We start from the raw sequence: 12,994 nt of genomic DNA on the forward strand, positions 1-12,994 counted from the left end.
CTGGGAGGTCTCTTGTGGACCAGTGTCCTGAAGTTGGCTCTCCCACCTCAGAGGCACAGCACTAACTCCTGGCTGCAGCACCAAGAGCCTTTCATCCACACGGCTCAGAAGAAAAGGGAGAAAAAGTAGAAAGAAAGAATTAGTAGAAGTAGAAAGAAAGCAAGAAAGGAGGGAGGGAGGGAGGGAGCAAGGAAGGAAGGAGGGAAGGAAGAAAAAAAAGAAAGAAAGAAGATAAAGTAAAATAAAATAAAGTAAGGTAAAATATAATAAGGTTATTAAAAAACATTATTAAGAGGAAAAAAAACCCAAAAAACAAAAAAAACGGATGGATAGAACCCTGGAACAAATGATGGAAACAAAGCTATACAGACAAAATCTCACACAGAAGCATATACATACACACTCACAAAAAGAGGAAAAAATCATAAATCTTGCTCTCAAAGTCCACCTCCTCAATTTGGGATGATTCATTGTCTAAAGGAGGGAAGAAAGGAAAGAAAGAACAAAGATAAAGTAAAATAAAATAAAGTAATTAAAATAAAGAGTAATTATTAAGAAAAAAAAAGATGGATAGATAGAACCCTCGGACAAATGGTGGAAGCAAAGCTATACAGACAAAATCTCACATAGAAGCATACACATACACACAAAAAAAGGAAAAGGGGCTAAGAATAATAAATCTTGCTCTCAAAGTCCACCTCCTTAATTTGGGATGATTCATTGCCTATACTTGATGCAGGGTACATCAAGTTGATAATGGAGCTTTAATCCGCTGCTTCTGCGGCTGCTGGGAGAGATTTTCCTTTCTCTTCTTTGTTCTCACAGCTCCCAGGGGTTCAGCTTTGGATTTGGCCCTGCCTGTGCGTGTAGGTCGCTGGAGGGCGTCTGTTCTTTGCTCAGACAGGACGGGGTTAAAGGAGCCGCTGATTCGGAGGCTCTGGCTCGCTCAGGCCGTGGGGTAGGGAGGGCCACGGAGTGCAGGGCGCGCCTGCGGCGGCAGAGGCCAGCATGACGTTGCACCAGCCTGAGGCGCGCCGTGCGTTCTCCCGGGGGAGTTGTCCCTGGATCCCGGGACCCTGGCAGTGGTGGGCTGCACAGGCTCCCCGGAAGAGGGGTGTGGATAGTGACCTGTGCTCGCACACAGGCTTCTTGGTGGCGGCAGCAGCAGCCTTAGCGTCTCATGTCTGTCTCCGTGGTCCGCGCTTTTAGCCGCACCTCGCGCCCGTCTCTGGAGCTCCTTTAAGCAGCGTTCTTAATCCCCTCTCCTCGCGCACCAGGAAATAAAGAGGGAAAAAAACGTCTCTTGCCTCTTCGGCAGGTCCAGACCTTTCCCTGGACTCCCTCCCGGCCAGCCGTGGCGCACTAACTCCCTGCAGGCTGTGTTCACGCCGCCAGCCACAGTCCTCTCCCTGCGCTCCGACCGAAGCCCCACCTGCTCCGTTGGGGGAGCACACAAGCCTCTCGGGCTGGTGAGCGCCGGTCGGCACCGATCCTCTGTGCGGGAATCTCGCCGCTTTGCCCTCCGCGCCCCTGTGGCTGCGCTCTCCTCCGCGGCCCCGAAGCTCCCCGCTCCGCCTCCCGCAGTCTCTGCCCGCGAAGGGGCTCCTAGTGTGTGGAGACCTTTCCTCCTTCACGGCTCCCTCCCACTGGTGCAGGTCCCGTCCCTATCATTTTGTCTCTGTTTATTCTGTTTTCTTTTGCCCTACTCAGGTAGGTGGGGGGTTTCTTGCCTTTTGGGAGGTCTGAGGTCTTCTGCCAGCGTTCAGTAGGTGTTCTGTAGGAGTTGTTCCACGTGTAGATGTATTTCTGGTGTATCTGTGGGGAGGAAGGTGATCTCCGCGTCTTACTCTTCCGCCATCTTCCCAGAAGTCCTCTCAAATGAAAGTTTTAAGAATATATTCGTATATGGAACCACATAAAACAAATTAGAGGGTTTGCTTGTGTAGAGAAAGGGGAACATGAGTGGGAAATATACATAAAAGGGAATAAATAAAACAAGAGATCAGCCTTGCATGGAATGATGATGAAAGTGTGCCATGAATTGAGGAGTGTGATTAAATCTGTTCCTGGTACCTGAGTTCCAAAATAAGTAAAATAAAATAAATCTAGTATGAAATAAAATAGAAATCCCCAGTTATGTTTCTTCCCTTGAGTACTTTTCCTCTCCTGAAAAATACTGCAGAGAACACACAATTTTTAAACCTCTTTCTTATTTTCTTTTAGTGAAAGTAGTCACCAGTGATGGATTCTAAATGTTTGATTAAAATAGTTGAAAAGAGGGAAGTTTAATGAAACCTGTTTGCTATGGAAGTGAATATAAGATGACTTAAATACTTATTGCTAATTCCTGAGAAGGGAAGTGTACTCATCAGCTAGAAGCCCACTCTAGGTTTGAATGTTGTTCTCCTACCTCTCCTGTACTGCACTTTAATAATAGTGTTGCTATGAAAATAAATTATGTGGGTAAATATAGGGAGTATGTAGAGCCACAGCATTAGCTTTCCTGCAGAAATCACATCCTCATGAGTTTTCTAAATCATAATCATTAGGATTGACACAGCCAATTTAGGAAACTAACGATGATAGCAACAAAAGCCAAACAGACACATACTTCACATCCAGCCCATTTGATTCCTATGTGTATACTCAACAGAAACACATTCTGTGTTCACCAAAGGACATGTATATAGCACTTTGTGCACTTTTCTTTATATTATACTTACCCTCAAAAAAGTCATTAGGGAATGCCTTTGCTCAGTATGTCCCAGCTGTTGGTGCCAGCAAAACAGGAAGCAGATTTAATCCAGTTTCTTGGGTGTTAAGGATTGCTTTGTGGTCAGTCACAGGCATGCTCAAAGCAACAAATTCAAGTACATGGTAGAATACAAGCATGTGAAGAGCTATGAGAAACCTTCACAACTTCCTCTCTTGGGCCTTAGTTTTTTCCTTGAGAAAGGCTTTCCATCAAAGTATTCAATACCCCAACTGAAAGCTAAATAGGAATCACATCCTCAACAGTTGTACCAGTCAGCTTCCTTGAGTCACAATGACCCAACATAAACTAGCGTAGGTAAAAAGGGAATTAGTGGTATCTCTAACTGAAAGTCCAGCTAAGCAAAAATATACCATCTCTCCTTCTCAAACACAGCATCTCTCCCTCTTGAAGGTCAGCCTCTTTGTGAGGATTTTATTCTTTCCCATTGCAGACAAATTTCCTCCATGTTCCTGAGCAAGAGAACCACAAACCAGCCTAGACTTACACATTCCAGGCCCTGCAACCTCAGAAAAAACGGAATTTATTTTTCCCAATGTTGAGCACCTAAAAGAGTTCTGAATAGTTCTGCTAAGGTCATGCTCTCCCTGGAAAAATCATAGCCACTGCACATGGAATTTAGGACTGTCTAGGCCTGGGCCAAATGATAGCGGCCATTGGAAAATACTAATAGTAATCTAATAATAATAGCTAATTGTGGCTAAGCATTTACTATATGAAGCCATCATTCTAAGACTCTTATATGTATCAAATAATTTCATTCACACAACACACTTAGGAAGTTACTAGTATTTTCCCCATCTCATAGATAAGGAAAGTGAGGTATACAGAAAGCTTAGGTAACCTGCCCCAGTCCCATACCTAGTAAATAGCAAACTCAAGATTAAAATGCAGGTGCCCCAGAACCAATGCTTCCAATTACTGTGGTGTGTTGCTTTCAAGGTGCCACGGCTGACAGCTCCCCAGAACCACAAGGGAAGGGAGAGGAGTGGTTCCTTGAAGCAGAGTATGAGATGCAAATGAAAACTACCAACATCTCATGCAGTGGTTCATTAGTTTCACTTATTTAACTAAACATTAATCCAAAAATTCAACAAATATCTGACAAATGTCTACCATGAGTTAGGTCACACATCATTCCTTAGAGCATAGAAAAAGATGGATTCATTCACTGTCGCCAAATGTCTCCCAGATTATAGATGACAAAGGAGCACAGGAAAGAGTACCTTCTTTACATGATAAAACCATTTTGTCTCCAGAGTCTTTCCAAATTGTATTTAAATATGGTTTTTAAAAAATTATTTTATGGCATAAGATTAGATTTTATAACTTTGAGTAAGTAGCAAATATAAAAGCAAACAAATTAAATTTGTTCAACTGATTCAGCCAGAATCATTTTGTTAAATGAATGTAGATTTTTTTTTCTTCTGAAACTACTATAATGAAAATGTTGCACTCAGGCTCTGAAGAAATTTTTTTAGAGAAATATACTAATAGGTTTTCTTTTTTTATCACCAACTGTGTCAGGCACTTAACTTACATTATCTCCAATATTCCCCAGTTTGAAAGAGATTTTTTAATTAATTTGAAAAATATTTTTACAGTGGTGGCCTGTTGGGATAAGAATGCTGTCATTCAACAGATATTTATTAAGTGCCTGTGTATGGTTTAACTTTGCCTGGTAATCGAAGAAATACAAATTGAAAATATAAAATATCATATTCAATGTCAAATTGGCAAAATTTTTTATATATAATATATTTATGAAGAGAACAAACTATTTTACATTTATGGTAAGTGTAAACTGACAATCTTTGTAGGGTATGGATGGCCTTAAAAATAACTATATCCTCTGACCATTTCACTTCTAAAAATTTGTACCAAAAAATTGCATAGACATATGCAAAGATATGGCTACAATAATTTTCCTCACAGGTTATTTATGATAGCAAAAAAAAATGGTAGGCCAAAAAAAAAGAACTGTAGGCCAATAATGAATGGTTAAATACATATTGGTATTTTGATACAATGAAATACTATATAGCTATTAAAAGTAAGTTACAGGAAAAATATTTAATGGAATAAAAAGATATTCACTTTATAAAACATTAAATGAAAGATATGTGTACTATATAATCCATTTCAGTTTAAAAAAGTCTAGACAGGCATAGAATAAAGACCCTGAAATTCTAGTAGTGTTTATTATTTCTGGTGATGAATTTTCAGGTAATTAAAATTTTTTCTCCTGTTTTTTTTTTTAATTAATTAATTAATTTATTTATTTTTGGCTGTGTTGGGTCTTTGTTGCACACGGGCTTTCTCTAGTTGGGGCGAGCAGGGGCCACTCTTTGTTGTGGTGCACAGGCTTCTCATTGCGGTGGCTTCTCTTGTTGCAGAGCACGGGCTCTAGGCACGTGGGCTTCAGTAGTTGTAGCACGTGGGCTCAATAGTTGTGGCTCGCGGGCTCTAGAGCACAGGCTCAGTAGTTGTGGTGCATGGGCTTAGTTGCTCTGCGGCATGTGGGATCTTCCCGGACAAGGGCTCGAACCCGTGTCCCCTGCAATCGCAGGTGGATTCTTAACCACTGCACCACCAGGGAAGTCCCTTTTTCTCCTTTTTTTCTTGTATTTTTCTGCCTTTAGCATGTAATAAGAAAAAAAGCAGGTTTTTTAAAAGTGAAAAAAGAAAACTCAAAGTGACAAGTATATGGGTAGAAATTTGCAGAGGATAGTGAGAGAGCTCGCTGGAGCAGCCCTATCCCAGTTTAGGCCACGTGTGAGCAGAGGCTTTTTCAAGGAGGAGAAACTGGGCAGAGGCATCACCTCAACCCCATCAAAGATGATGACATGCAGGGAAACATGCAAGTGCTGGTACTCATTAGGAAATTGGTCATATTACTTAGTGCACCCTACAGTGTTTATCCAATCCCATAAGAATGCAGAATATTTCTAAAACATATGTAATTGATTTTCACTTTTCTTTGTAGTTCTCCATCATCCACTTATTTATTTTTTCTAACAAATATGGATTCAAATTCTTTCACAATACTGTATACATCTTTCCTTTTTTGGGCAGCTGTGACTGCATTAACATTTAGCCCTTGACATAATTCATTTATGTTAATCCAGAGCTTCCAAAAGACAGAGATGCTATTTGACTCATCATGGTGCCCAGTATGCAGCAGGCACTCAATAAACACCAGTGTAAAGCATTTAGTTGTAAGCTTCTATTCTCAACTTTTTGTTTTATTAGGGCCTTTTTCCTTGATCAGATATACTAACACATGACTTCATAGTGCAAAATTCCAAACATAAAAAGAAAATACATTTTACTTTCCAGGGGAAGAACCTGAAAAACCTGTGAATAGTCAACTTTCCTTCTTTGAAACCATTTTATACTGTCATATCAATGCAAGTAGGTCTGGAAGGGTGAAACTATCCTCACACCCAGAGCTAGGGAGGTAGATGGAGCCTCCTCAAAAGACTTAATAAGTCCCTCAGAAGCAGTGACATCCAAGATTCACTGATTCTCTGAAGTTACAGCAGCAGCCATTATTAAGATATCTGTGGTTCATAATGAGCCCATTTCTTACAAAGTTTCAAATGGTACAATTTCCAGTGCCTGACACCTAGGGTTAAATCTCTCGAGTAATTAAATTATTAAATGAACAAATGCAAATGGAAGACGGATGAACAAAAAAACAACATTATTTTGCATAATGATGTGAAATACTAATGTCACTGTGGTTTGAGACTTACAAATTAAGGGTCAGTTAGGAAAAGAAATCTATTCTTTAGAAATACATTCAGACCAAACTCAAATACCTACTGAGGCAGGCAGGCAGTGCAGTGAAGTGGTAGCAGTCCCAGAGTAAGTGCATGTGTGGACGTTACTGAGTGGAGGAGAGGGTGCCATCTCAAGGGGGTGAGGCTGACTCAGCTCCAGCCTTTTGTTGCCATGTGGGAAAGCAGGCCCAATTTTGCTAGTTCTTCTGGTTTTTTAAGAGAAGCTTGAAGTCTAGATTTTTATTTGAAAACTCCAAAATTCCAAATGTTGGCTCAAAATTTAAAGACAGACTGTGTCTATATGTTTTGCATATATATCTAGCCAGAGGGTCATCAATTTGAAACCTCTAATTTTGACTTTAGTGTGTCTGAAAATATTTAACCTTAGGACATGTGTATGAGTGTTTGTGTGTCTGTGCATGTGTTGTGTGTTTTTGCTACAATAGCTACCTGGTGGAAACTGAGAAGAACAAGGAAGTAAGTCACACTGTGCAGAGGGTTCTGAAGCACTGAGGTAAGCTAGGCACAACCGTATGTAAAATAGATAACTAATAGATAACTAATAAGGACCTCCTGTATAGTACAGGGAACTCTACTCAGTACTCTGTAATGGCCTATATGAGAAAAGGATCTAAAAAAGAGCAGATATATGTATATGTATAACTGATTCACTTTGCTGGACAGCAGAAACGAACACAACATTGTAAATCAACTTAACTCCAATAAAAATTAATTTTAAAAAAAGTACTGGAGCATGTATCTTTAGGGGAGAGATTGATCAGTTAGATGTATCAAGCACATTGAGTTATTTCTGAATTTGCAGGTATTCTTCCTTTGTGATTAGGCCATCTGTGTTTGCTAACTGACATCCATATGGAAGTTAGGCTCCCATCCTCCCACAGAGACTGGGAGATACTGATGCTCTCTCTCTTGATGATTACATATTAAAGGCTGGCTCCCAGGTCTTTGAGGAAGACATTCCTGGGTTGTAAAACTGGCAAGAAGCTTTTTAAGGGCTTTACATCTCAATGGGAGCAGAGAAAGAATGTACAACCACAAGTTTTCTAAAGTAAATGCTCTAAGAAAAGGGAGGTCAGGGTTCCAGAGTCAAGAAGAAGACTGTCTGAAGTTTTGTCCATCTGGAGGGAACATTAAGGCCATCTTGGCCACAGAGTGATGGTAGATGTTGATGCTTTAGCAAGCTATATCGCAGTAGATTGAATGTTAAACAAATGCAACTTCTAGCCATTTCAGCCCTAGCTTAACGTCCCCCCCTCCTTTCCCTTACATCCTCTCCACTGTGTGGTGTACCAGGAAACCATATGCCAGTAGTAGTGCTATGTAAGATTTCTGTCCGTTCAAGAACTTGGAGGAGAAATCTGTTCTGTCCCTGTATTCCTTCCAGGGAATCTACCTGCTTATAACTATACCAGTACCATGTGCTTTCACCAGCCGTGCAGCCCTGGGAGCCTTGGTCTTTTCATGTCTAAATGGGCATGATAAATACATACTGCACAGCATTTATATGAGCAGTAAATTTGATCTGTATGAAACAGTCAACATGGTGCCTGGCGTATAGTAACAGTTCTCATTTGTGTTATTAGTCTCATAGAATGATGAACATTCTATGACACAAATATCAATAAAATACACAGAGAGGTGAAAGAAAAGTTAAAAGAATCATGACTGAAATCAAACAAAACAGAGCAGAAGAAACTATCAAAGAGGTAGTTACTGCTTCCAAAGTGCCATGCCCTACCCTCCACAATTCCACACTCTTTTCTGCCCAGTTTTCCTTAGTCTTGTTCCTTGAAACTTAAATATTTCCCCATATAGACCTCAAATCGTCATGTTATTTAGCCCAAGGATATAATGCAGTTTCTAAAATCATAATCTTTGGGCTTCCCTGGTGGCGTGGTTAAGAATCTGCCTGCCAGTGCAGGGGACACGGGTTTGATCCCTGGCCTGGGAAGATGCCACAGAGCAACTAAGCCCGTGTGCCACAACTACTGAGCCTGCACTCTAGAGCCCGTGTGCCACAACTACTGAAGCTGTGCGCCACAACTACTGAAGCCTGTGCGCCTAGAGCCCGTGCTCTGCAACAAGAGAAGCCACTGCAGTGAGAAGCCCGCACACCACAACGAAGAGGAGCCCCCGCTCGCCGCAACTAGAGAAAGCCTGCGCACAACAACGAAGACCCAGCACAGCCAAAAATAAAAACAAATAAAAAATAAATAAATAAAATCATAATCTTTGTGTATTTCCTTTCATGCATTTATCATTTGTAGCATCTTTCCCAATACTATTTACTCTCTGAGGGCTCACGTGAGAGCAAACTGACTTTTCAGGAAGTTCTTTGCAAATTCTCTCCACAAAATGTTTTTCTTTGTTTGTATCTTGGTATCAATTCTAAAAAGTTTTCAAGATTTGGACTCTGGTATTATAACTGTGCTCAGAGTATCCACACAGACGTGTTCTGCTTCATCATCCAATGAACTCTGCCTGTTAGTGGATGTGGCACTCCAGTGGAAGGAAGCCAAGAGCCTATAGTAGCGATCCTGGGGAAAATTTAAGCAGCTGTGGCCATGTAATTTAAAACCTCCAAAAAGTGTGCTGCGGTCTGTGCACAGCGTTAGTATAACATGAGGGCTGGATATAGCCCGTTCTCATTCTCTGGAGGACTTCTTCGCCTGCTGCAGGAAAGAGAAGGCTGAAAGACAAACCTGGGTGCAGCCGGAAAGGTCCAGATAGTTGAGCTTGTGGCATCCATTCCCCAAATTCAGGTACTGTAAACCTTTGTCTGTAAACTTTCTGCAATAAGCCAAACTAAGATTCTGTAAACTGTGGAAGTACCTGAAAAGACAGGGCGAGAGAAGAGAGGAAGGAAAGTGATTATACTTTCGTTGTTTTCTCACATCTTTGTTAAGCCACTATGACAAAGAGGAGTAAAACTGTAAATCTTTTCTCCTTACAGATATTCAAGAGTTGAACTTTACTGTTAATACTCTTCCTATTAAGTAAAGGAGATTGCAGTAGCATATCAGATAATGCATAATCACATTTCAAATGAAAATAATTAAAGATTTGTCTAGATTTTTAAGAAAGCTGATTGGGATAAAGCTTTGGGGGTGGGGGAGTTTTGTGCATTCCTATTGTTTGGAAGTTAGTGTTTGAAAGCAGTTTCAGAGTTTGTGTTATTGTTACATTTAGGTTTTATCTTTGGAGCACCAAAATAACATGCAAAATGTCTAGGAGGACAAACCATTTGTAAACATTTAAGTGGCGATTAACTGTTACATGAGAGTTAGGATTTAGGGCAGAAAGGAGGCATAACATAACAGGCTCTTAAAATGGACATGGTAAGCAAATGGCTTGAAGAAATTAGATTTTTTTTGTAACACTGCATGATTTTGTATGTAACAGTTTCATTATTATGGATAAAGAAAGACATTGATATACAGAGCTTAAAAATGGGTTAAGAACAGTCTGCAAATGAGTGGGCAACAAATGAGAGGAATAAAAACTACAATCAGAGGGTATCAATCTCACTGGAGTTGAAACAGATTAAATATGGCATTACCACCATGACCAAAATGAGAGCTTCCAGCAAAAAAAGAGGGTCTTCAGGACTAGTCTGTATTACTGTGCAAGGGCTCACGGTTTGAGGACACTCTGTGGACGATTTTCAAAGCCCTCCTAAGCCTGACATTTTATAAAATTGCAAGAATTCCCACTACTGCCTGCTCTTGCAATGGAATTAAAAACGTGCTTTTTGTTTGTGATCTGCAACAGTTTAACAGCAAATTAGAAAGCAAAAAGAATGAAAAGTAGGAAGAAAACTCCTCTGTGTCCCTCAAAAGCCCACAAATGACTAATAAAGTTTATCTTCACATAAATGGGAAATTAGATATGCAAGCTTTGACCATTAATCAGATTTATTTCCCAAATCTGAAAAAACACAACTATATGATATGATTCACATTCCATAGCAAATTATTTGAATCAGAACACACATTTCCCTCTGGTAATGGCTGTGTCCATGAGATTCAGGAGAATGGAGAGGGAAGCCTTCTGGATTCCCCAGTGGCTGGGTGGGCAGGGTTCTGAAGGAGAAAGGAGCACTAACATCCCAAAGAACGTCCCTTCTCCTGGGGCCCTTGAGTTAACTAAGAGCATTGCCAAAGTTTTGGAAATGCTCGATCTTCCTCTCCCTGAAGCATACCCTTGTGATTCAGCTGAGTAAGTAAAATTTTCTTGGGGGTTGTCATTCCTTACAACCCTTTAGCTCTCTAATTTGGAGAAAGGAATAGTGAGGCAGGCAGCATGACACAATGGAAAATACACAAGGGTTTGGAATCTGACGAAATTGGATTTGAATCACAGTCCTGACACTTACTGCAACTTCTCCTAACCTCTCAGAGATTGTTTCCACATCTGTTAAGTGGATATTTTAACATTATCTTTTTTTTTTTTTAACCCTCACCAACTGTGGGGCCTCCAGCTTTTCCTGAACCTCAGTTTACCCGTCTGTAACATGGATGTAATCCTATCTGCTCTTTCCTCTTAGGGATGTGACAACTACATAAGCACATAGATGCAATAGTATTATAATGAGAGTGATCTTTGATGATAAATATTAGCAGGGATACAGTAGAACCTTTAAATATATATATATATTGTTATTGTTGCTACTACTACTTCAAATAATAATTACATATGAATTATTCTTATGAAGTTTGTACTATCTTCCTTCCATTGAATGGAATAAGTACTCACCTGACAAGAGTGGTACATACAACTGATACTAAGAGTTTGGGGGGCCTCATATGCCATCTATACCCTCATTTTAGTCATGATGGTAATACCATATGTAATCTAGCGAGATTGATAGCCTCTGGCGTAGTTTCTGTTCCTCCCATGTGTTGCCCACTCATTTGAAGACTGTTCTTCCTAACCTATTTCTAAGCTCTGTATATCAGTCATTCTTTCTTTAGATATAATAATGAAACTGTTACTTATGAAATCATGCATATTCAAATATATTCAAATCTGGTCCAAGCCTATTGTTCAATTTCTTTAAGTGCATGTGGTCAGTTAACAAATACCAAAAATGAGAATTGAGCTAGGAGTTCTTAATAGATACCTATGGATCTATGGCCCCTTTGTCAGCATAATGTTTTGGTTTTTTTTAATTGGAGTATAGTTGCTTTATAATGTTGTATTATCAACATAATGTTTTTGGACAGTAAGGGAAGAGTCTAGACCTTAAGGATATCAAAGACGTGATAAGACTAAGTTTAGGATGATACGTCTCGCAGCATAAGGCAGAGCATATTGAAGGGAAGAGAGACCAAGAGTGAACCATCAGGATGCTGCACCAAATGAGGTGCTGAGAGTGCCACCTAGATTGTGGCAATGGGAATAAATTGAGAGGGTTTAATTCAGGAAATATTTAAAAGCAAAAAATGTTTTGGAATGGGCATGAGCTGTGGGCAGCCCTCATTTTCAACTTTAGAAAACTGAGCAAGTCCCCAAAGAAGTGAGGAAAAATATTGAAATAAAAAACTGGCAAATCATTGTTGCTAAGAAAGGCAAACAAATTACATTTTTCTTTGGAAAGAAATACTAAAGACACGAGAGACAATGAGAACAGCAACAAATAACACATCTCTGGTTATTTACCGCTTAACAAATGCTTTTGCATACCCAAGCATGTTTGAAACAATAGAAAGCAGAGCAAAAATAGAGAATCATTATGAAATTTATTTTTATTATAGATAAGAAAGTCAATGTACATTTTTTTCATATGGCGAAAGACATCAATATTAATTAGTTTTATCCTAAGTGTTGTCTCAGTAGCAAGAACTAGAAGTTAAAATCAAAACAGAATTCTCATTTTGGGTCCTATTTTTCTATCTGTTGCCCACTAAAGGTATAGCTTCATTTGTAAAATAAACGTCCTTAAAAAATTATGCAGAGATGTAGTGTTATTTTAAATTTCCTAGGAGAAAAGTTTATCTCAAACTATGGTTGGAAGAGATGTTTTAAGTTAAAAAAATAATTTGTACTGTGATATATGCTACTCCCAAATCATCTACTTTGAGAGTTCAGATTTTCACATATGGATTTATGGATTTTTTAATATATATTTCTCTCTCTCTTCCCTCTTCACCCCCCCACTCTCTTTCTATCTATAGATACAAACACACATACATACATACACACAGGCACGTATATTCTCTCTCTATATATAAACACACACATTCATACATGCACATATATTCATCACATATATATCTTAATATGAAATATCTAAAGAAAAGTACTGAGTGATGTTCTATAATGAAGGACAAAGAATCCTACAGAATTCCTGAAACGGTCAGGGGCCCTCCACTGTGGTGCTTCTGGAGCTGGCTTGTACCAGCCCATGAGAACC

At 39.6% G+C, this 12,994-nt stretch overlaps 1 protein-coding gene across 1 annotated transcript in view; it reads right to left on the bottom strand.

The window, feature by feature from the left end:
- The window catches only part of FBXL13 (F-box and leucine rich repeat protein 13), a 196,590-nt gene that overhangs the window by 75,560 nt on the left and 108,036 nt on the right, over positions 1 to 12,994 (bottom strand). Inside the window, 1 exon segment of the mRNA XM_007467061.1 lies at positions 9,282 to 9,411. Within this exon segment, the coding sequence (XP_007467123.1) occupies positions 9,282 to 9,411 (130 nt within the window).

Source organism: Lipotes vexillifer, unplaced genomic scaffold (assembly GCF_000442215.2).
Source record: "Lipotes vexillifer unplaced genomic scaffold, Lipotes_vexillifer_v1.1 scaffold450, whole genome shotgun sequence".
NCBI classification, from domain to species: domain Eukaryota; kingdom Metazoa; phylum Chordata; class Mammalia; order Artiodactyla; family Lipotidae; genus Lipotes; species Lipotes vexillifer.